Source organism: Cajanus cajan, chromosome 1 (genome assembly GCF_000230855.2).
Source record: "Cajanus cajan strain Asha chromosome 1, NIPB_CcT2T_4, whole genome shotgun sequence".
Taxonomy (NCBI): domain Eukaryota; kingdom Viridiplantae; phylum Streptophyta; class Magnoliopsida; order Fabales; family Fabaceae; genus Cajanus; species Cajanus cajan.
The window spans coordinates 2,678,278-2,700,678 of NC_138517.1; the positions used below are offsets into that span (position 1 = coordinate 2,678,278).

At 32.6% G+C, this 22,401-nt stretch overlaps 1 protein-coding gene across 28 annotated transcripts; it reads left to right on the forward strand.

The window, feature by feature from the left end:
* The first annotated feature begins 1,998 nt into the window (after window positions 1-1,998).
* On the forward strand, window positions 1,999-22,401 carry LOC109813455 (uncharacterized). 28 transcript variants are annotated; one of them, XR_014433246.1, is made up of 12 exons: window positions 2,010-2,265; window positions 2,356-2,445; window positions 4,839-4,928; window positions 12,339-12,420; window positions 13,496-13,619; window positions 13,721-17,486; window positions 17,568-17,667; window positions 18,724-18,783; window positions 19,648-19,717; window positions 19,831-19,878; window positions 20,523-20,660; window positions 21,293-22,398. XR_014433246.1 is itself a non-coding variant. In XM_083072681.1 (7 exons), exons 3-6 carry the CDS (start codon window positions 8,392-8,394, stop codon window positions 13,170-13,172), a joined length of 360 nt encoding a protein of 119 aa, XP_082928807.1. In that variant the 5' UTR covers window positions 2,086-2,265; window positions 2,356-2,445; window positions 8,328-8,391; the 3' UTR covers window positions 13,173-13,191; window positions 13,721-17,001. The 28 variants fall into 28 exon arrangements, 1 of the variants encoding a protein (XP_082928807.1); XR_014433245.1 differs by lacking the exon at window positions 4,839-4,928 and adding an exon at window positions 8,328-8,404 and having other exon boundaries at window positions 2,015-2,265; window positions 21,293-22,397; XR_014433241.1 differs by having other exon boundaries at window positions 2,058-2,265; window positions 12,512-13,619; window positions 21,293-22,387.

Here is a 22,401-nt window from a genome sequence, read left to right on the forward strand (position 1 = left end):
ACTATTCTAAACATTTAATGCAACTCTTGTGTTTGGTGGTCCATTTACACTACTTTTTAGATGTACATATGTCAGATCTGTTTATTTCAGAATCACGAAATTCCATTTTAGGTTCAAACGTATATAGGTGAAGGTGGAAATGTTTCTTAATCAGTTTTTGACATGCCCCAATGGTCGTGTTGGCTCTTCATCAGGTACAAAACGTGCAAGGAATGTGATGTTTCGTTGAACTATGCAGAATTTTCGAATTAAAATTAATAATAAAAATGATAACATTGTCAGAAAACAAAAGCTTATAATTCAAATCAATGTTATTATTTTAAGTAGAGACATGAGAATGCCCTAGTCCTAATCATATGCAAGTTGAGCTAGCGAAAATGAAATATGCCAAGAGAAGGATGAGAAACAATCACCCAAAAGTGATAACGTAACAAAAATTTCCAACTCACATAAATCAACAAGGAATTTTTTTTTTTTTTACATAAATTTGTGACAACCAAAAATTATCTCTTTAATTTTATAATGTATTTTTGAGTTGTATATATATAACAAATTAAAATAATTATAAATAATGAAGGTAATTATCGCCTATGTATTGTTTTTTTTTTTTTTATGTTCAAAATAATGAAACTAGATTAATTAAGACAATAACACATAAAACAGCAGTGCCAACCGAACACATGAAAGGCCTCATTAGTTGAAATATTGGTCAACGATAACATTTTTATCTTTTTATTTTTATTTTTTTTAAAGATAGTGATTTTAAAAATTCTTATTAACTTTTTATCTCTTTTAGTTTGTTATTTTTTATTTTTAAATTATATTATAATATTTTTAAAATATATTATTAATAACTAAAAATAATTTTGTATCATGATATAAATTATTTGTCATAAAAGTAAAATATAATTTATATGATAAAAAATTATTTGTTACAAATTTTGATTATAATATAATTTTATATGTAAAAACATTTATTCATTTTATTTTATATAAAATAAAAATTTATCCTACTAAAATACTAATTATATAAAATTAAGATTATCTAAAACGAAGTTTTCAAACACTAATTTTACCATAATACAATGGTCCTATTAAAAGAAGAAAAGGATGCTCCCTTTTTATCATATCATTTATTGATCAATGGTTTCTATTTTTTTATGAATAGGAAAGAAGAAAAAAAACAAAAATATATTTGATTATTAAGTAACATTCAAGATTATTACTTTTTATTCAACCTTCTATCTTATTAATTTCTAATTTTATTAGAAACATCCTGGATCATATATTTGATTTATTGGGCCTGGATCAGATAGTCATACCCTCCAAAGTCCAAACATAGGCGAAAGGATCCAACTAACTCATAGATCCAAATCCATAAAATAAAAAACTAAATTTGCTAGTACTACACTACTACATATAGTTTTAGCGGCTCACTTTTTAAATAACGATTACTATTAGATATCATCTTTAAAAAAATTAATTTAATTTAAATAATAAGAGTTAATCATTCATATATTATTATTTATAAAAAAATTTATATTAGTAATTAATCAAAAATTTTAAATTCGTGATTGGGTCGGTATGTGACGAGGGAGCTTTTCGCGTGGGGCTTCACAGGGAGATGCGTTAGGTGCGGAGTTGTTGGCCTTGGAGGAGGGTTTATTGCTTTGTTGGGAAGGAGGATTTCGGAAAGTGAACTGTGAATGTGATTGCCTGGGAGCTGTTACAATGCTGCAAGATCAGTCACCGGATAGGGACTACCTACATAAACACTATGATGTCATTCGTCGTGTTAAGCGAATGTTAGCTCAGGACTGGGTAGTGTACGTAACCTATATCCCTAGAGAGATAAATTCAGTAGCCCATACACTTGCTAGTTAGGGTGTACGAAACCTAGGTTCCACTGTATTTTGGAGAAGTCCTCCAGATTTTATCCCCCTACCATTAGGGAGAGACTCTATGTCTTGAACTTCTTTGTTGTTTTTAATTTCATACTTTACCAAAAAAAAAAAAATATATATTATTATTAAAAGATATGATTAGTTATAAAAAAAATATTATAAGAGTGATTAACTCAATTAATAATTAGGAAGCATTGCAACTTTTTTGAGCCAATAGGGAAATCAAATAAAAGGAACCGCGTTTTATTCGTTCCATATCTCTCACCCGTTCACACTTTTCTCCATTCTTTTGTTGCGAAGGCACACACCCTACACTTCAGAATGGCTACTCTTTTTCCACCATCACCAAGCTCCTGAGACGGTAACTCGCTGTTTCTCGAATCTTCTTCTATCTAATCCTATACTCTTCTTTCTATCTAATTCCTCGATTCCTCTCCCTTTGGTTTCACAGGAAGTTCAGAAAACAAAGCACGAACTTCTTCGTGCCGCTTGCACCGTTTTCGCCCATGAAATTTGAAACGGATTGTTGTATTCCAACTAGGTAACCGATTCTTCTTTCTAAGCAATAAGCATCTAATTTAGCTGATGTTTTACACTTGTTGTTAGCTTTTTCTTTTCAATGCTTTGTATTGTTTGTGCTCCTGTTGATTTTGATTGTCGTTTTGGAGGCTTTGCTGATCATCGTGTTTCTGTGTATTGTGGAAATGTTACAGTGATTTTGCTTGAAATCACTGGAACTGCTACTTTCAATTTTTTCGCTAGTGATCTTGTTGCTTGTGTTGTTCATTTCGTTTTTTAATTTCACGTTTCTTTTAATTCACACTTGTATGTTAGCGACAATTCCTACTAATTAGAGAAAGTTCGCACAAGGAATAACGATTGGAGAGAGTGAAATTTACGGATCGTCACTGTACATTTTGATTGTGTGTTTTGCAGTAGCACTCGTCTCAACTTATTTATTTTCAGTTACTTCTATCTGATATTTTTTGTAAAACCTTCACGTAAGATCCTTGTCAGCCTTTATTAATATTTTAAATCGTTGTAGAGCTTGCGGTTTCGTTGCATAGCATTTGTTGTTATTTTGAGAAATTGTGGACAAATGTGGACGATGTGACCTCAATTGCAGTCAGGGACTCCAAAAATCTAGATGTTGTGGGTTTTGAAAGTAGTGATAGGAACTTTTAACACCATCGATAAAATGGGGTCCTTTCTTATTGTAAAATGCAAACTTTGATGGCTTTAAATAAGCCTTACAATTGCAACGTAAATAACCTGAGAGAAAAGTTAGGAATAACAAACCTAACAAACTAAAATAATTCAAATACTTATCCAGCTTTTAAAAGCCAGCTTATTAAACGTAAACAAACTAAGAGACTAATATTTCAGCAAAGTCTATTTTCTAATCAATATTCCAACAAATTCCTCCCCTTAAACTGAGTTGAGCATACCGCTTAATCTTCAAGTGGTTGTACTCCTAGTAGCCTCCGAAATTTCACAAACTGATCCAACTTCATTGGCTTTGTCATAATGTCTGCAACCTGTGTTCCACAAAAAACTAACTTCACCACTCCCTGACTTGAAAGATCACGTAAATAATGATATCTAACATCAATATGGCTCCGATGCATCACAGGATTTAGAGAGCTTGATTGATGAATTGCTGTCACAAAAAATATCAATACACTCAATTTTTAACTCCAATCTGTTCCAGAACTCCCTTCACCCAAACACAGTGGCAAGCACATGAGGTTGCTGCCACATATTCAGCTTCTGTAGAGGATAATTAGATGATGGCCTGTTTCTTTGAACTCCAACAAATTGCTGCCTTTTGAGCAGAAAGACATACTCTGAAGTACTCTTTCTGTTGTCCACATCTCTTGCATAATCACTATAAATATTAGAGATGGCAAAGTGGGCCATGGCCCGCGGGCCGGCCCGTTGGCCCGCCAAAAATTGGCCGGCCGGGCCAAGCATTTCAACCCGCCAGCCCGCCAAGCCCGCCCTTCCAAGCCCGCCAACCCGCCGGGCCAAATAGCGGGCCGGCCCGCCACAACCCGCCGGCCCGCATATATATATATTTTTTAATTTAATTATTTTTATGTTTATTTTATTTTGATGTAGAAGATGAGGATGAAGATGATTAAGAAAAAAAGTAGAGACATCTTCTTTCAAGAGAGCTTCTAATATTCTTAAAATAAAAATTTAAAGTTAATTAATTGTATTTAAACTTGTTTGTGGACTATCAAAAAATTTAGTGTATAAATAATTTGTAAGTTTATAATTTAGTTTTGATTTTGGTGTAAATGGACTAATTTCTATTTGATTTTGTTTTAAGTTTGTAATTTATTTTTGTTGAACATATATTAAGTACAATATGTATGCATTTTCAATTTCATATGATTATATTTATTTATTTGTAGCAAAAAAAAATTTATTTAACCATAAAATAAATTTTTTTTCCATTTTTTTTTATTTTTTATTTTTGTAAGCGGGCTGGCCCGCCAGCCCACCCTTAGGCGGGGCGGGCCAGCATCTCCAGCCCGTTTTACATTGGCGGGCCGGGCCGGCCCGCCCCGTTTTTGGCGGGCCAATGGCGGGCCGGGCTGGCCCGTTTTGCCATCCCTAATAAATATATGCCAAAGGTTTTGAAACTTTCCTTCTATAAAACAAACCAAAATCTGGTGTACCTTTTAAATACCTCTAGGATCTTTTTGCAATCTGCATGTGTTCCTCCTTTGGATTAGCCATGTGACGTGAAATCAAACACACAACATACATCATATCTGGACGTGTAGTTGTTAGGTACATTAGACTGCCTACCAATTGCTTGTACAAGGTTTTATCGACATTTTCTCCACCTTCTCTTGACAACACAATTCCAGGCACTATTGGATTTTTGACAAAATAATAGTTTCACATATTGAATCTTTCCAGAACCTCTCTTGCATATTTCTTTTGGCATAAGTGGATTCCATTTGCACTCTGACTTACTTCAACTCCAAGGAAGAACCTCATTTTGCCAAGGTTTGTCATCTCAAATTCTTCCTTCATTGACTTCTTAAACCTTGCAAACAATTCATCACTCCCAGTATATATCAAGTCATCAACATACAGACTTATCATGATTAGTCTTTCTTCTCTTTTCTTGATGAATACAGTATAGTCATGACTGCTCTTCTCTCTGGAAATAACTCTCGATTCTGCTAAACCATGTTCTTGGTGCCTGCTCTAACACATACAAGGCTTTCGGCCTGTATACCTTGTCTTCTTCTCCCTATTTGATGAAGCCCTCAGGTTAATCCACATATACTTCTTCCTTCAATTCTCCATATAAGAAGGCACTTTTCACATCTAGTTGGTACACATTCCATCCTTCTTATGCTGCCACAACTAACATAATCCGAATTGCGTCCCATCAAGCTACCGGAGCATACACTTCATTATAGTCTACCCCTTTAGTTTGTGTGTACCTTTTTGTAACAAGCCAGGCCTTGTATTTGTCAACCTTGCCTTCTTCATTCAATTTGGTTTTGTAAACCCATTTCACTCTAATTTTCTTGGCATGTGCTGGTAGAGTCATTAATTCCCATGTGTTGGATATCCTACGTGAACTAATGACATGGTTAAAATAGGGTGCATAAGGAAAGATAATATTCACCTTATAAGTCACATCGACTAGTGATATAATTAAAATAGAGTATAAAGACAATCTTTATCTTATAAGTTACTTTGACTAATGGTATGATCAAAATATAATATATTAATAGGAATAAGTTTTATTTTACAAATTGATTTTGTAGGATTGAATTAGATTTAAATTCACATTCTTAACAAAGACAACACCATACAAGAGGATACTAACATAACTAATGATGTTGTGATCACATATGACAATGAACATGAAGAAAAGTGGACACTGATGACCAGGGATTAGGGAACATCATCCTAAAACCTATATATTTATTAAAATTTTGAATAACTATTTGTACAGGATAGTGATTTGTGCCGGTCCTTTCTGTCGTTGATATCATTATCTGCATTTGGTCTTCTTAGGGCCATCCAGTTGAAGCAATATTATGATATTTTATGATTTTATCATGTGTTTTACTTTAAAGTTTTAAATGTTTACTTCGTTTTTTCTTCTTTTTCGGCCATTATACAAATGAATAACCGTGCCCCTTGACTTATTAGACCTGATTGTTACCGTAAACTATTAAGGCATCTACCAAATGGTCAAGAACCTCTTCCTTTGCTAATATTGTGTGTTGAGTAATTCTTCACGAACTGCCAACTTTCCATATCTCAGATGTTTTATTTTTCATTATTTATTTTAGCATCCTTTGTTTCTTGAAACCTCCTTTTCTTTTCTTAATAAATTAATGTTTTTTTAAATTCATGATATCGCATAATCACGCATGTGCCTGGTGTTATATTCTAAAGCATGGTTGAAGACTGGCACTCTTTGCAGCCATAGCTAGAATACTGGTACGGAAAACCCTAATAATGCTCTTAACTATATACACAGCCTGATTATAGGTGGAAAAATATTAAGCAAGGGTTAATGTCAGACTATCAATGAATTCACACATATAAGTGACATGGTTGCATAAGTAGGACTGTGTAATCTAGCACGTGCTGCATGCATTGATAAGAAATTTCCACTACATTTAGTTTGCAGTATAGAATCTTCGTGAATGGTTCTGAGTTAGTTGCTTACTGCATTGCTTTCCAATTTCGATTCAAATATTCAATTGCTAGGTAGGCTTCTGGATTTAAATGAAAATCCAATTCGTAAGATATTATGATGCTACTAGTGTGGCGCCTCCCACGAATATAACCACTGAAGCAGTGTGGGATATTGTCATGTCATCTGATGTATAAGCAGTGTACGATACTGTTATCTCGTGAAAATTCCAGTACAAGAGGATATGTTGCTCTCCCATCATTTTTTCTCAGCATGCCTCCTTGTTTCCCACCCCTATCCTTGTCTACTTCTATGGATGCCATAGATGTGTGTATCTTTTTTTTATTTTTTTTAGAGATAAATGTATGTATCTTTTGTTAGAGAATAAGTTTCTGGTTGTTAGGTTAGAGCCAAATTAAAAGATATAAAAGGGTCATGAGTCCAAAAGTCTCAAAGCATTTTTAAACAGCTCACTCAAGCTAAAAGCCTACAGACCCATTCTCCTAACTTGGATAACGGCCCATGTGTAAATTTTAGGTTTAACCTTTTTGGTCGATATAATATATGATATGCATTTTGTTCCCCTTAAAGTTTGTATATTTTGATCATATTAAGTTTTATTTTTCATTTTAGTTCTTGTTGTCGTATTTCTTGATAAGTGATGATTTATGGTCAATAAATATTGGAAAACAAATTTGATGTTTCTTAAATAAAAATGATTAAAATAAGAATTTTTTAATATTAGAGGAACAAAAATAAAAATCTTCTAACATGAGGAATTTATATTAAAACCTTTAGTTTTTAAGGATTGAAACAGTAATATTAGAGACTAAAATGAAGCAAAAACTTTTAATAAAGATCAAATCAAGAAACAAATCAACAGAATAAAAAAATAGTAAGACTAAAAGATTATTTAGACCTAAATTCTTACATGATATCAACTATCAAAGTTTATATCCAAGGAAGAGTTAAAACGTTTGAAAAAAAAAAATGAAAAAAAAAACAGAACAAAGGAATAGTGACTGCCCAACAAAATTCTAAGGCCCAAAATAAATCTCTATATCTTAATAAAAGAGTGTTCATCTTGGACACAGCATCTTTTAGCAAAAACCGCCCAAATTGCTTCTTCCTTGCACGAAGCTTTTCCAGATTTTTTGCAATTGTTTTTTCTAAAACCAACCGGCCTTTGGTTCTCCTAATAAGATATTTGAGAGATCTTATCTGACAAAGAAACATTTTCTAATGCCCTAAACTCTAATAGACTAAGTTTTTATTGACCATCATTTCGATCCAACTTAAACATCTACCCAGGCAAGATTGTGACAGTGTAGAAAATTGTCCTTTTCTCTCTTCTCTTATATGCTTAACTTTCTTCTTCCTCTCAGCTCTTAACTCTACTTTCTCAACTCTCAACTGTTCCATCCATTTTTTTAGGAAAAGATGTTGGATCCTCAGGTTTGGAGCGCATAGGTTTAAGTTGTCGTTTGTAGACTTGATTTCCAAATGCCATATTGAACAATTGCATTATTTGTTCTATTTTCTTTTTTTTGTACATGTGAAAGTCATAAATGACTAAGTCTACTTTTTTGAGTTTGTAAATTTGAGCATTTTCTTCTGTTTGTAAATTTGAACATTTTCTTATGAAAATGCAATCTGAGGAAGGTTAGTTTTTTACTTGCTAAGTGATTATTTTGTGTATGTTCTAAGTTACTAGTGAATTCATTTTCTGTTGCATGCAGTGTCATAGTGTAACATCTCTTGAAAAGTCAGTTGCATCAAGGAGATAAATGATAGCAGGGAGACATGGAAGTTGGCTGTGAGAATTGTGAATATGTGGACTGTTAAGATAATTCTATAAGATATAGTTTAGATATACTAGTTTATCTTCTCCTATTTTCTAGTTTAGTTTCCTTAGTCAGTTTTATCTAAATCCCTAAACTTTAGGGATTGATTATGTTTTATGCCTATTTATTTTATTGTACCTATTCAGATTCAATAATAAGAAATTATTCATATTCAAGTTGGTACCAGAGCTCTCTGGTCCAGGAACCCTAATCCAGCCGCCAACATTTAGGGTTTCTAGGGTTTTCGAGTTTTGTTCGCGGTTGCCGGAGTTGACACCGCCTGCACACTCAAAGGTCACCGATCGGCCTCTCCGTCAAGAGCCACCGTCATCCGCCGTCTCACGCGCTCTCACACGCGGTTCTTGTTGAGGAAGCTCGCCGGCGCGTGGGCTTCACGCGCCGCCCTCCCAGCCTCCGTTTGCGATGCGGTTCACTCCGTTGGACTCGCCGGCCCTCCCTCTTCTCGTTTTGACCCTTTTCAGGTTGTGGGTCACACTCTAGGTGGTCTGTTGGTGGTCGTTTGGTTGCGGCCTCGGAGTTCCGTGGTCGTTTGGTTGTTGTCTCGGAGTTTCGTGGTCGTTTGGTTGCTGACTCAGAGTTCCGTAGTTGATTGGTTGCTACCTCGGTGTTCCATGGTTGATTGTTTGCTGTTTCTGTGGCTTTTTGATTGAGGTTTTCTTTTGTTGTTTTTTCTCCTTTTTTTTCTCTTCATGGCTCAATCTCCAACTTCGGCTCTAGAGCTCAAGATTGAATCTGAGGGCAATCATCTAATCTCATTATCTACCGATGATTACAAAGAGTATCTTCAACTGAAGGCAACGCAACAAGCCTCTTCCTCTGTCACTGTTGCTCACACTGGTAATTCTACCGTTTGTCTCTCTCACTCTACGTCTATTGGACCTTGGGTTTTGGACTCTAGTGCTTCTGATCACCTAATTGGTAATGTCTCCCTTTTCCATAGCCTATCATCACCTAAAACTCCACATCATATCACTCTTGCAGATGGGTCAAAAGTCCAAGCCACTGGTATTGGCCAAATATCACCTACCCCTTCACTACCATTAAAATCTGTTTTACTAGTTCCTGGATGTCCTTTTAATTTGATTTCTATAAGTAAGTTGACTCGGTCACTAAATTGTGCCATAACCTTCACTTCCGATTCTTTCTTGATACAGGACCGGAGTATGGGACAGACGATTGGAGTCGGATATGAATCACATGGTCTCTACTACCTTCAGTCTTCTACCTCTACCATATGTGCATCTGTTGAGTCTCCTAGTTTAATTCATCGTCGCCTGGGTCATCCAAGCTTGAATAAATTAAAGAAAATGGTACCTCATCTCTCACGCTTAGAATCCTTAGAGTGTGAGTCATGTCAATTAGGGAAGCATGTTAGAACTTCTTTTCCTAAGAGTATTAATAGTCGAGCTGTGTCTCCCTTTGATGTCATTCATTCTAATGTTTGGGGCCCTAGTCGAGTTCCTTCTCTTTTAGGACATAGGTATTACGTCACCTTTATTGATGATTTTTCTAGATGTACTTGGATATTTTTGATGAAAAATTGTTCTGAGTTATTCAATATTTTTCAAAGTTTCTATTCGGAGATCAAAACTCAATTTGGCAAAGTAATTCGGATTTTACGAAGTGACAATGCTAAAGAATATTTTTCAGATTGTTTCAAATCATTTATGACTTCCCATGGCATTCTACATCAATCTAGTTTCCCTCATACACCTCAACAAAATGGTGTAGCTGAGCGAAAACATAGACATATTGTGGACACTGCTCGTACTCTTTTATTGAATGCCAATGCACTCCCAAAGTTGTTGGGAGATGTTGTACTTACTGCAGGATATTTAATAAATCGAATGCTATCCTCTGTCTTGAATGATCAAGTACCTCATTCCCTATTATACCCATTGGATCCCATCTACTCTGTTCATCCTCGTGTCTTTAGTTGTACTTGTTTTGTCCATGATCTTTTCTCAGGACGTGCTAAGTTGTCTGCTAGGGCTATCAAATGTGTATTCTTAGGATACTCCCGTGTTCAAAAGGGGTACCGCTGTTACTCTCCAGCTACACATCGATTTTACATTAGTGCAGATGTCACTTTCTTTGAAAATACACCATATTTCGTTGCTATAGATGTCTCTTCGGTTGACTCAGATCTCCTTTCTCAGGTATTGCCTATTCCTCATTTTGATCCCGGTGTGCCTTCTACACCTACTACTTTAGAGGCACCAGAGATTTCTAGCACACCACCAGGGTTTGATCGTCCTCTACACCGATTTGGGATAACCTATGAGCGTCGGTCACATACTATTGTTCCTCCCAGTACTTCTACAACTGAGTCATGTGATTCTACCCCTGCTCCAGTCTCCTTACCTACTCCGGCCCCACCTACTTCAGTTGACTTGCCCATTGCTCTTCGTAAAGGTAGTCGTTCTACTTGAAATCCTCATCCTATTTATAACTTTCTTTCATATCATCGTTTGTCTCCTACTTATTATGCTTTTGTCTCTGCTATTTCCTCTATTACCATTCCCAAGACAGTACAGGAGGCCTTAACCCATCCAGGATGGCGACAAGCAATGATTGATGAGATGGCAGCTTTAGACTCCAACCACACTTGGGTACTTGTCCCACCTCCGCCTGGAAAATCTGTTGTTGGTTGTCGGTAGGTATTTAATGTGAAAGTGGGCCCTGATGGACAGGTGGATAGATTGAAAGCTCATCTTGTGGCTAAGGGATACACGCAAGTATATGGTTAGAATTGAGCATGTTGAGTAATATATAAGTGAGAAAGACCCACTACCTAAAGCCTTAAGGTTTTAGGATATGTTGTGGTGTTAAGCTCATTTGTGTGACTTACTCACTACCCATAATGTGGAATGCTCCCCAGCGTTAAAAACTCCCCAACATTGGTATCAGAGCCAATGGTTTGACCAAGTGACTGGTGATCGGCTCAGACGAGTATTGGCTGGATCCAAGAGTGGGATCCTAAATGGAATTGGCAGGAGATCCAAGAGTAGGATCATCCCTTGTACTGAAAGTCTCCCTAGAGGTGTGGAGGACGTGTGTCGTTGTGCAACGATAGTGCAAGTAAGGCCACCATTGAATACTTGTGGACGAAAGAAAAGCTTCCGCTTGAGGGAGAGCGTGACCATGTGGAAGGGATTTACACTTGAGGGGGAGTGTTGGAGTTCAAGTGTGAAGTGAAGTGCCACATTGGTTAGAATTGAGCATGTTGAGTAATATATAAGTGAGAAAGACCCACCTACCTAAAGTCTTAAGGTTTTAGGATATGTTGTGGTGTTAAAGCTCATTTGTGTAACTTACTCACTACCCATAATGTGGAATGCTCCCCAGCGTTAAAAACTCCCCAACATGAGAAATAGCAATTGTGAATATGTGGACTAATGATAATAGTTCTAGACCAAATATGGAAATAATTTTCATGAATAAACATGTATGTATAATAATGTCTATATGTTTCATTTGTGTCATTGGACCTTTTTTTTTAAACTGTGTTTTATTATTGTAATATGTCTACCTAATGGGATGATAAAATTTCTACTCAAGTGAAACACATAGACGCAGAAAAATGGAAAGGCGTTTTGAAAGAGGGTGCTACTTATGTGGTTCAAAATTTTGAGGTGGATAAAAATAATGGACCATCTAGATCAACCTCTCATATGTATAGGTTGCATTTTGTCAAAGGTACAAAGATAAAAGATCAAGATTTGTTAGATATCCCTAAAAATGTTTATCATTTTGTTAAGTTTGAAGACATTAGTAGTAAGAAAGCTCATCTAGATTTTCTAATAGATAAATTTTATATATAATAAATTATGTTAAGTGCGTCAATTCATATATTCACTTAAATAATTTTTATGATTCGTATAGATGTGATTGCTGAGTTGATAAAGGTGGTGCAATGGAGCTATGTAGGGAAAGCAAGAGTTGCTCTGAATCTGAAAGATATCCAGTAAACTTAAACTTGTGTTTTTATTTTATTTTATTTCATTTCATTGATTAATGTGTTACATTTATTTAAGTGTTTATTCCTAATATTCCAGTGGGGATATGGTCTTGTGTACTTTGTGGGAAAGTTATACTCAACAATTAAGGGACTTTTTGGACAAGCGTGAATTTGGTCCAGTTATTTTGCTACTAACATTGGCAAAGATCAAACATCCTGAAGGTCTAATTACTTTTACTTAAATATTGAACCCTGTAATTCTAACAATTTCTGGTGTCATAGACTGATTCAATGACTTTTTGTTGAGGTTTTTAGGTGCCTTTAAGATTTCAACTAAAAATACCTAGTATGAATCAAAGCTTTTCATAAATGAAAATCTAGCTGAGATTCAGGAATTCATAAAAAGGTATTGTGTTTGTACTATTAAAAAATCAAATTGATATGTAAATAAAAAGGTATTCTATTTGTAAGTAACATTTTTGAATTTGTTTATAAGATATAGTTTATTTTATTATGTACATTGTGTTTATTGTGCCATATTTTATGTATACTCTAATGGTTTTTATAATTAAATAAAAAAGAAAGTACTGTGTGTTGGATGTATATAATGACCTAATTTTTTTCATTGAGATTTCAATTTAGAATTAAGTGAGGGTGGAACTGTGTCCTATACTCAAAAGATGACACAATCATCATCTACTTCAACTCAGTGCAGAAGAAAAGCTTTTGAACAATGTGAATGTGTTGAGCTTAAATGAAATTTGTCATGTCAAGCAGGTATAGTGGAATATATGTCCTGATATCTTATCTAAATGTAAATTATGATTTATTAGACTAAAATTACTTTACAGGATTTTGTTTGTTTGATTGTGGCTGAGATTATGAAAGTGTGTGTTGCTAATGGTTGGAGCTATGAAGCTTGTCCAATTTGTAAAAGAAAGAATGATGAGTCTGTTAAAAGTTGTATAGAATGTCATTCTGAGATTAATTTAACTGCTCCATGGTATGTCTTGTAGAGGGTTAATCAAATGATGATTTCATATAATCATATATGTAATGACCTGAACTTTGTTCTGTCCAGCTTTAGAATTGATGTTAAAGTAGCATACCACAAATAGAATGCTATCTTTATTTTATGGGACCAAGAAGCTTTCAAATTGATTAATGAATCAGCTGCTGATATTAAAAGGAAGATGATTGAAGAGGTGTGAGTTAGTTTTGGGGGTTTTTATATGCATTTCAATATAAATCTTCATAATAATGTCTTTGTTTATATATATATATATGAGGGTGAGTTTGATCCCAGGTGCATTCCTGAAGCACTTGATAGGCTTGAACACCAGAAGCTTGCCTTCAAAATCAAAAGTAGTAAGAGATAAAACTTGTTCTTCTATTCTTGTTCTTGCCAAAATTCATGTTCCTAAGGTATACTTGGAGTATTTTCATATCATGGTCAACACTTAACATTGTATTAATTTAATAATTGTATTGGTTGTAGAATATGGAGGAATCATTGTAGACAGATATCAAAGGAAAGACAATGTCTTTTGTAGGAAGGTTGGATGATGTAGCAAATAGTGTAAGTTCCAATGAGTTTATAATAAAATGTTTTATATTGGTTTGTTTAAATTAGAAATATCAGTCTATAAAGTTTCCCTATTCATTGGATTGTTAAAAATTTTCAGCAAGCAATGTCAGTTCCAATGAGTTTATAATAAAATGTCTTATATTGGTTTGTTTAAATTAGAAATATCAGTCTATAAAGTTTCCCTATTCATTGGTTTGTTAAAAATTTTCAACAAGCAATGTCAGGCATGACAGATTATGATCCTGAGTTGCTTCTTTTTCAAACTCCTTTTAAAAGAGTCTTACTTGGTGATTCTCAATTTGGTGATCTTGTTGTTGATGACTTTAGCCTAGCCAGGTGCAATTATCTTCTTCAAAGCCCGTAAAGCATGTAAAATCTGAATGAAGAAGTATTTTTTTTTATAAACAAAAAATATAATATTAAGAAAAGGGAATTCAAAGGGTACTCCAATCTATATACAAAATTAAGACAACTGTTTAATACACATCAATGACTCATTTATTTTTCATAGGAAATTTGAATAAAGAAGTTGTATTGGGTGTTTAGGGTTAAATGAAACTTTTTGTAATTTTAGTTGACTTGTGTATTTGTTGGTGAGAATTAAATGTTTTTAATCTTATCGATGAACAAAACTTTATCTTTCTCAAAAGTAAAGAAATGTAGTCAGGCCTTGAAGTTGACTTTTTTTGTTAACCTTGACTCTATATAAAAAATTCTATATATCAGTTGGCTTTAATTACATTTTCTTACAAGGATTGATCATTAGTTGCTCTACATATTAAGTCGAAGAATAATATTCATAAAAGAAAAATCAAGTCGAGAATAATATTTTTCATATATAGGTATTGTCCACAATTATAGAATTTAGGATTAATATTAGTATAACATAAATCTCAACACTTTTAAGCTATTTTAGTAAAAGAAAGACAACGTGAGTCGAAATGTATTATTATTATAATAATAATAATTTTAATTATTATTATTATCATCATTATCTTAAAAAAATATAAAACTTATAAATTTATAATCAAAATAGTAAGTAAAATAGAGAATTATCTAATAAACAAAGAGATTGATTGAATTACAATAATGAGAACCGTGTGAGGGGAAGCAAGGATGGATGCTTGATTCTCGCCTAAATTGAATTTAAGTAAAAGAATAAAGTAATTTCAAATAAATTTAACAAGTGTTTGAGTATAAAAACTAAATTGATCCAATTTAAAAAAAAAAATTCATATTTTAAAAAAATTAAACTAATTCACTTTATAAAAAACAGATCAGTTAACCAAATCATTTTTATAAAATAAATTAGTTCAATTCGGTTTGGATTATTCAAAATTTCGATGCATGAACAGTCCTATATACATTGTAATATTAATATACACAATTACTTTTATATTTTACTAACATTTTATGTTTCTGTTTTTCTTTCCTCCAGAGCAATCCACTTTAGATGTTCAGGTTTTTCACTTACGCTTTTTGTGTGTGTATATATGCATCTCAAAACACTACTAAAAGCTAATGTTGATATATAAGGAAAGGAAATGATCTTTGAAATTGCTTTCAAAGTAAGACTGTAAAATTTTAATTATCACCTAATCACAACTATCATAATAGGCTACTTACTGATGTGATGTGTCCACTAAATGCTCAACATATCATTATTTTATTTGTTAGCTACAGTAAGTACTTGATAGCTTTTACTTTTTTTCACCTCCCTTTACAAGTGCACCAATTACAATACCAAAGTTGAAAGTATATGTTGATGAGAGATTGCTTAATCAATGTGAATGAAGTTCCATTTTTGTCTAATGAAAAACATGCACATACATTTTCTGCTTTGAAAAAGGAAAGGACCTAATTCACAAGGTGAACGAATACATAGATGAAGGCTTAGAAGCCTCAAATTGTATTGAAGAGTATCATTGTTATATTTGTATGCTACATTTATTATGCAAAACAGAGTGATCAACACACATGGTAAAGTTGAATCTTTCATTTTGTTTTTTGAACTTTCATTTCTGATTGAATATGGAGTAGACTAATGAAAAGCATGCACATATATTTTTCTGTTTTGAAAAAGGAAATGAATCGTTGATATATTCACATATGTCTTTTATATGGTAAAGCAAATTAAAAAGTTTTCTTGACACACTAAGTCTTAATATTTCATTTTGTTTTTTGAAATGTTGTCTCAAAACTCAACTTATTAATTTCTGAAGGCTTCAATTGTTTCTTTCTAGTTACTATTGTAGGTAGCACCATTTTGTGATTGTACTTAGTCATAGGTATGGAACAAACAAGAAACAAAATCATGAAAGGAGCACTCTTAAAATGTAAATTAATATTAAAAAAAAAAACGTGTGGATTCCTTTAACATGCTTTAATTACATTCTCTTATAAGGATTGATCATTACTTGATCTAAATAATTATTCTATTTAGTAATTGTAATGTTATACTTACAATTATATAATGTTCTTTCTAATATCACGTATTATATAATGCTCTTCTTGAGGTACTGATATATTTACAATAAAAAAGATTATTGTTGAACCATTTTTTCTTCTTTTAACATGCACTTTCATGTTATACTTACCTTTTTATGAAAAATAAATTTAATTCTATCTTCTCTACAAAAAGAGGTCTAAGTTATGGATGCACTAAATCTTAATATTTTATTTTTTTTCTCTGAAATGTTTGCTTCAAAATTCAACTTATTAATTTCTGAAGGTTTCAATTGTTTCTTGCTGGTTGCTATCGTAGGTAGTCCCATTTTGTGATTGCACTTAGTCATAGGTATGGAACAAGCAAGAAACTAAATTATGAAAAATCCTAAACCCTAAACTAAATTACGAAAAAAAACACACACTTAAAATGTAAATTAATATTACAATAAAAAAATATGTGAATCAATGGGGAGGTCAAAAGAAAATGATCCACTAATGTTAGAGAACACCAATGTATCACTTATTTCTTCTTATTCTTTAAAGTTAATTTTCAGTTTTTTAACTTAGTTATTGAAAAAAAGTATTCAATAGGGTCTTCAACTAGTGTGCAAATCAAAATTTCTTCAAATGGTAAAACTCGCATAAAAAATGACACTCATTTATTTGATATATCTTTTGTTGTGGATAATGAGACTGATTTTCACATCCTAAGGACAAGTTCCTAAATAATACTCGGTCAAGCATGACTCAAATGCAAAGTTATAGTCGGATAACTATCAATGATTTGAGTTCTTTACATGTCAATTTAATTAATAAATTTGGTGAAATATCCACAAGGAACAATTTGGATCCTGGAACAAATTGAGTAGGTGAAAATCAAAGCATAAATCATACATTCAAAGCAGGAAGATATGTTATAAGAAATAGACAAGCATAAATCATACATTCAAAGCAGGAAGATATGTTATAAGAAATAGACAAATTCAAAAAATACAAGGACAACAACAACATTTGAGCTTGCATGATGAAAATGAAGGTATTTGATCATATCATGGTGTAATTGGAGTAACAATATATATAGTGTTTGTTTTGCCTAAATTAAGCTTGTTTGATACAGATTATCAGTCATGACTATGATCAGACCATGATCAAGATGATATAATGGAAAACGACAATATACAATCAATTGTGCGAAGTACGTACTATAGGTATTTAAAGTAGGTAAACTTCGTTTTCCATTGTTCCATTATTGAATACTAATTGTATTGTGATCATTAGGTTATTTATACATAGGAGACCCAACATTTGTGTGTCAACATTATAAAGCTTCAATGTAGTGTCAAGAAAGTACTTACCCAAATCTACCCAATTTGTTCAATAATGAAGATTTCTTATAGGCTAGAGTAATTTTGGCATCAAATGTTGACACAATTGACCAAATCAATGAATATATTTTATCTTTAATTCCTGGTGAAGAAAAAGAATTTTTAAGTTTTGATTCTGTTGATAGGTCAAATGTAGTAGACAATATTGTGTTTCAGTTTATTACACCAGAGTTTCCAAACACATTGAAGACATCTAGTTTTCCTAATCATAAATTAAACTTAAAATTAAAATACCAATCATGTTAATGAGGAACCTTGACCATTTTAAAGGTTTGTGTAACGGTACAAGATTAATAGTAACAAAGTTGGCCAATCATGTCAATTAAAATCATATGAAAAGAACATTGAAAACTTATTTATATTCCTCGCATTTCTTTGTCACCCTCTCAATCTCCATGGTCTTTCAAATTAATAAGAAGGCAATTTCCTATAATTGTTTCATATGTTATGACTATTAACAATTCACAGGAACAATCTTTACATAGAATTGGTTTATACTTGTCAAAACTTGTTTTTTGTCATAGTCAATTGTATGTAACTTTCTCTAGAGTTCAAAGTAAAGAAGAGTTGAAGATTTTGATTCATAACAAAGAAGGAAACTCATGAATAGAATGACAAATGTTATATTTAAAGAGATTTTCCAAAATTTATGGTAATCTACTACACTTAATCATACACTTCTATTGCTATCATTTACAAAAAGTCATGGCAATATTATTACCATTTACTTTTTAGTGATATGCTTTTATAGAATTGGTATCAATATAAAAGATTTTTTTGTTCATTTTGGAGCCAAATTATTAGGTTTGATATCAACTATCTTATTATCATTATATTATTCACTATATTTTTTTTCAATGAGACTATGACTTTTACTTTTGATTGCAGTATTTTTTGGAGCACATTTATAAAGTCACCTATTATTAGGATGAACACAAAATGCATCATGTAAGCCAGAGTTTTATCAATCAAGTTTTGATATTTTAGGTACACAAGTTGACAAAATCTCATAATGTAAATTTACATATAACAAGATAATATTTGCACTACCTTTCCTCAAAAGATAGACAAGGTATGGACAAAGAACCAGCTAACCTTTGCACATGTGAACCATTTTCATCTATCAAAACTAGGCAAATAAATCTAACACAAATCTTACTTGTGAACTTCAAAAGCAAATGTTACATTACACAAGGTTTAATTATCTTAGTCTCAACCTTAAACATTTTTTTTCGACAAAAAGAACTTAAAGATAAAGAACATTAACATAATAGAGTAGAGTACTATTTAGAGTAGAGTACTATTTAGTATTAACATTCATATATGGTCGTTGTTTAATATTATCTAATTTTCAATAAGGCTTGTTTTAAAATTAATTTCTTATGTATGTATCTACTTTTTCTGCACATATTTGTTTTATGCACCCAAGAAATACTTATTTAAGAAAAATTATTATTATAAAATTTTGTTTTTCAAAAAATTATTAATTATAATAAATATAAAAAAAATAATTAAAATTATTAATATATACAAAAAATTAAAAATTAAAAATTCCCTAATTTCTTCTTAAATTAAAAAAATGAACTCTTTCTATAATTAGAGAAAAGATAAGAAAAAAAGGAAAGAAGATTTAGATTGTGTTTAAAGAGGCCAGCGAACCTTTATTGTATAGCAAAAGGTGGGATATCTTCGCTAAAGCCCACATGATGTGGGACTTTTGTTCCTAACACCTCACATAGTGCTTGTAACATATTTCCATTTCTTCAAGTAATAATTAATTACTCACAAGGATCAAACAATCTTGATTTACAGGACATTAACTTCTGAAGTTCTACATATGGCAATTACTTTTGAATCCTCCACCTAAGAAAAAAAAGCAAAGGCAAGATCATAGCAATAGCTTCCCTGATCTAACTTTCAATAATGGCCACCTAAAATACAATGTAACACATGAAAAAAAGTTAATGAAGCTTTTGTTATGATATTTTTGACCAGCTACAAGATAACACAACCACAAGATATTACAACAGTAGGAAAGTTCAGGTAAAGCTTTAACAACTCCAACACTTAAATCAAATTTATGAGTGTTGAAAATTTTCCTCACATACTATGTTGCAGGTTACAAGTAATGGATGTTCTTAAGAACATTCTTCTAACAAAGGAAAAGACAATGATAACTACTTTTCATGTATTAGATGATTTATAATTCAACTTTTCTTTTATTATGTAAAATTAGTTCATTATCAATTTTCCTACTTCTAATATTTTTCTGATTCAATTTGTTATATATATATATATATATATATATATATATATATAATCATAGGCATTGTCGAGTAACAAGAAAACTTCAATCTTCTTAGATTTCATGCTGTAAGCTTAAAATTATTAACATTTTTTCTTATTTTTTGGTATTTATTTTATATTTATAATTATATTTCAATGTTTTACCTTAAATATTAAATCAATCCTCAAAATCGTATACATTTCGGTAGAAGTGGGGGGACACGAGTACCGGGGCTAGTTCTTTTAAAAAAACAAGTAGAGGTACAAACTTAAAGTATAGCAACTAGAGCAATCAAATTGGACATTAGAGGCATTGTGGGAGAATAAATGTTATATCAGTGAGTTAAAAGAAGACCTTAAATTCAAAGTGCTAATCATTTTTTTTTTATTTTGGTGAACAGACTAATGTACTCAAGTTAAAAGTCTGCCATCCCACTCTTGGAAAAGGGCCCACATACAAATTTTAATCTTTGAGACTCATTTGAAGGGTGATCTTTGTTACTCCTTGTTGGTATTCAAAGTGACCCTTACAGTTCCTGGTACGGATAGTTACTCTTGTGACCCCTTTGGCATCCATTTACAAACCCAGTAGGGAAAACAAAACAAAAAATTAAAAGGAGTCTCTAATGGACATCCTATACAAACATTTGCTTAAATTATTTGTAAATGCTCTACAACTCCTAGCAGGTTGTCAGTGGGCCAGAAGAAGTTAATCACAGGGACCAGGTGCCTCAAATGGCATTTTTTTTTCCCGAGTTGTGATGAATCTCTATAATGTCAAGATTATTAAGTAGAATAATTGTAGTTTAGCATAAATTTTAATTTCCCCTTGTTTATCATCTGCCTATGCCTTTCTTAATTTTGTTCGTTTCTTCCACTTTTTTTGGTGATTAGCTAAATACCTTTTGTCATTCTTACTCCAAACCCCCGCACTATATTAAAGAATGTCCCAATCATGACCAATCATTTGGTTACCTTTTTGATGAGCATTACTTGGGCAAATAAAAAAAGTGGTCGGACACTCAAGGATCAAAAAATTAGCAAAAATATTGCTCTCCTAAACACATTACTAATTTTTAAATAATTATTAGAAGCATCTTTTGTACTGCATATATATACATATATATGATATATGTATGTAACTTATTCTTTAGCTGACCCTTTGTATCAGGCATGCGAACTGAGCTGGCATCAAAATTATGTTGGTGGTGTGGGGTTTCCTTGAATACGCGTCTGCAACGAATCTAATGGTTAGTTTGAACAATACAAAGTTGTTTGTTTTTGTTCTAACGTGCCGACAAGTTCTTGGGTTAAGAAAAGTAGTAGTTTTGTGTTCTTAGCCGTTTCTATTCCCTTCCATATCTGCTTACTCTATCTATATTCCCATGAGATAAGAACGCATCATAAAAAAATTGAGTTGGTGGCTCTCATGTTCTACTCAATTAACTTCTCTAGGATTCTAACCATGATTCCCTACTTCCTCATTCTCCACTTCATTTGGGAAGATCAAATCAAATATTAATTTAACTTCTAACCTTATAATCACTTATATAATTAATGTCCAACTGCTTGATCAGGGTGTTTAATTTTATCCCGTGTGGTCCAAAGGCTATGTATCGGATGCAATGCATGTTAAGCAGGTTCAACTTTTCTATGCCTAGAAATAAGGAAGAGTTTAGCTTTACATTTTATAAGGGAAGTTGTGGCAATAGTGATTGGTGTGTTAGGGTTTGACACCAATGCTCAAGGGTAGAGTGGAATGTCAAATCATCATCTAAGTAGATAAGAGTATAGTAAATGTGGTGTTGATGCTGAGAAAAGAGTGAGTCCAATGCCACAAAAACGAGAGTTAGTGAGATCTTTATGAGTTTTGAGGCTCTATCTTATCTTCATGGTACCATGTTCTTTATGACAAGTCATAACATGAGAACAAAGCACATGGCACCACACGGACACTTCGAATTTAGGGACCGCCACCAAATTTGGTATTGTCTTCTGATTTGCTGTTTTATTGCGAGGTCCGTGATAATCGTTTAAAAATGAAAACAATATTAGTTAAAATATTCAAAAAAATTCATTACTTGATTGATCTTCAACGAACAATGCAAAAGTAGCCTAACATGCAAGGCGTATTCACTGGGAATTAATTAAAAGAATTGTTTTTTCTTTCATACGCAATTAAAGGAGCTGGTTTGAATGGTTGTTTGAATTCGCAAGTGCTGATTACCAATTATTTGTGTAATTGTTTTATTTTTCTATTACTGGTGGTGCACCAAATAA

Coding starts and splice junctions, on each gene's coding strand:
- LOC109813455 (XM_083072681.1), top strand. CDS start 8,392: ATGGAAGTTGGCTGTGAGAATTGTGAATATGTGGACT. Junction 8,429..12,338: donor GAATTGTGAATATGTGGACT/GTTAAGATAATT, acceptor TGATTCGTATAG/ATGTGATTGCTGAGTTGATA. Junction 12,637..13,056: donor AAAGATCAAACATCCTGAAG/GTCTAATTACTT, acceptor ATTTCAATTTAG/AATTAAGTGAGGGTGGAACT.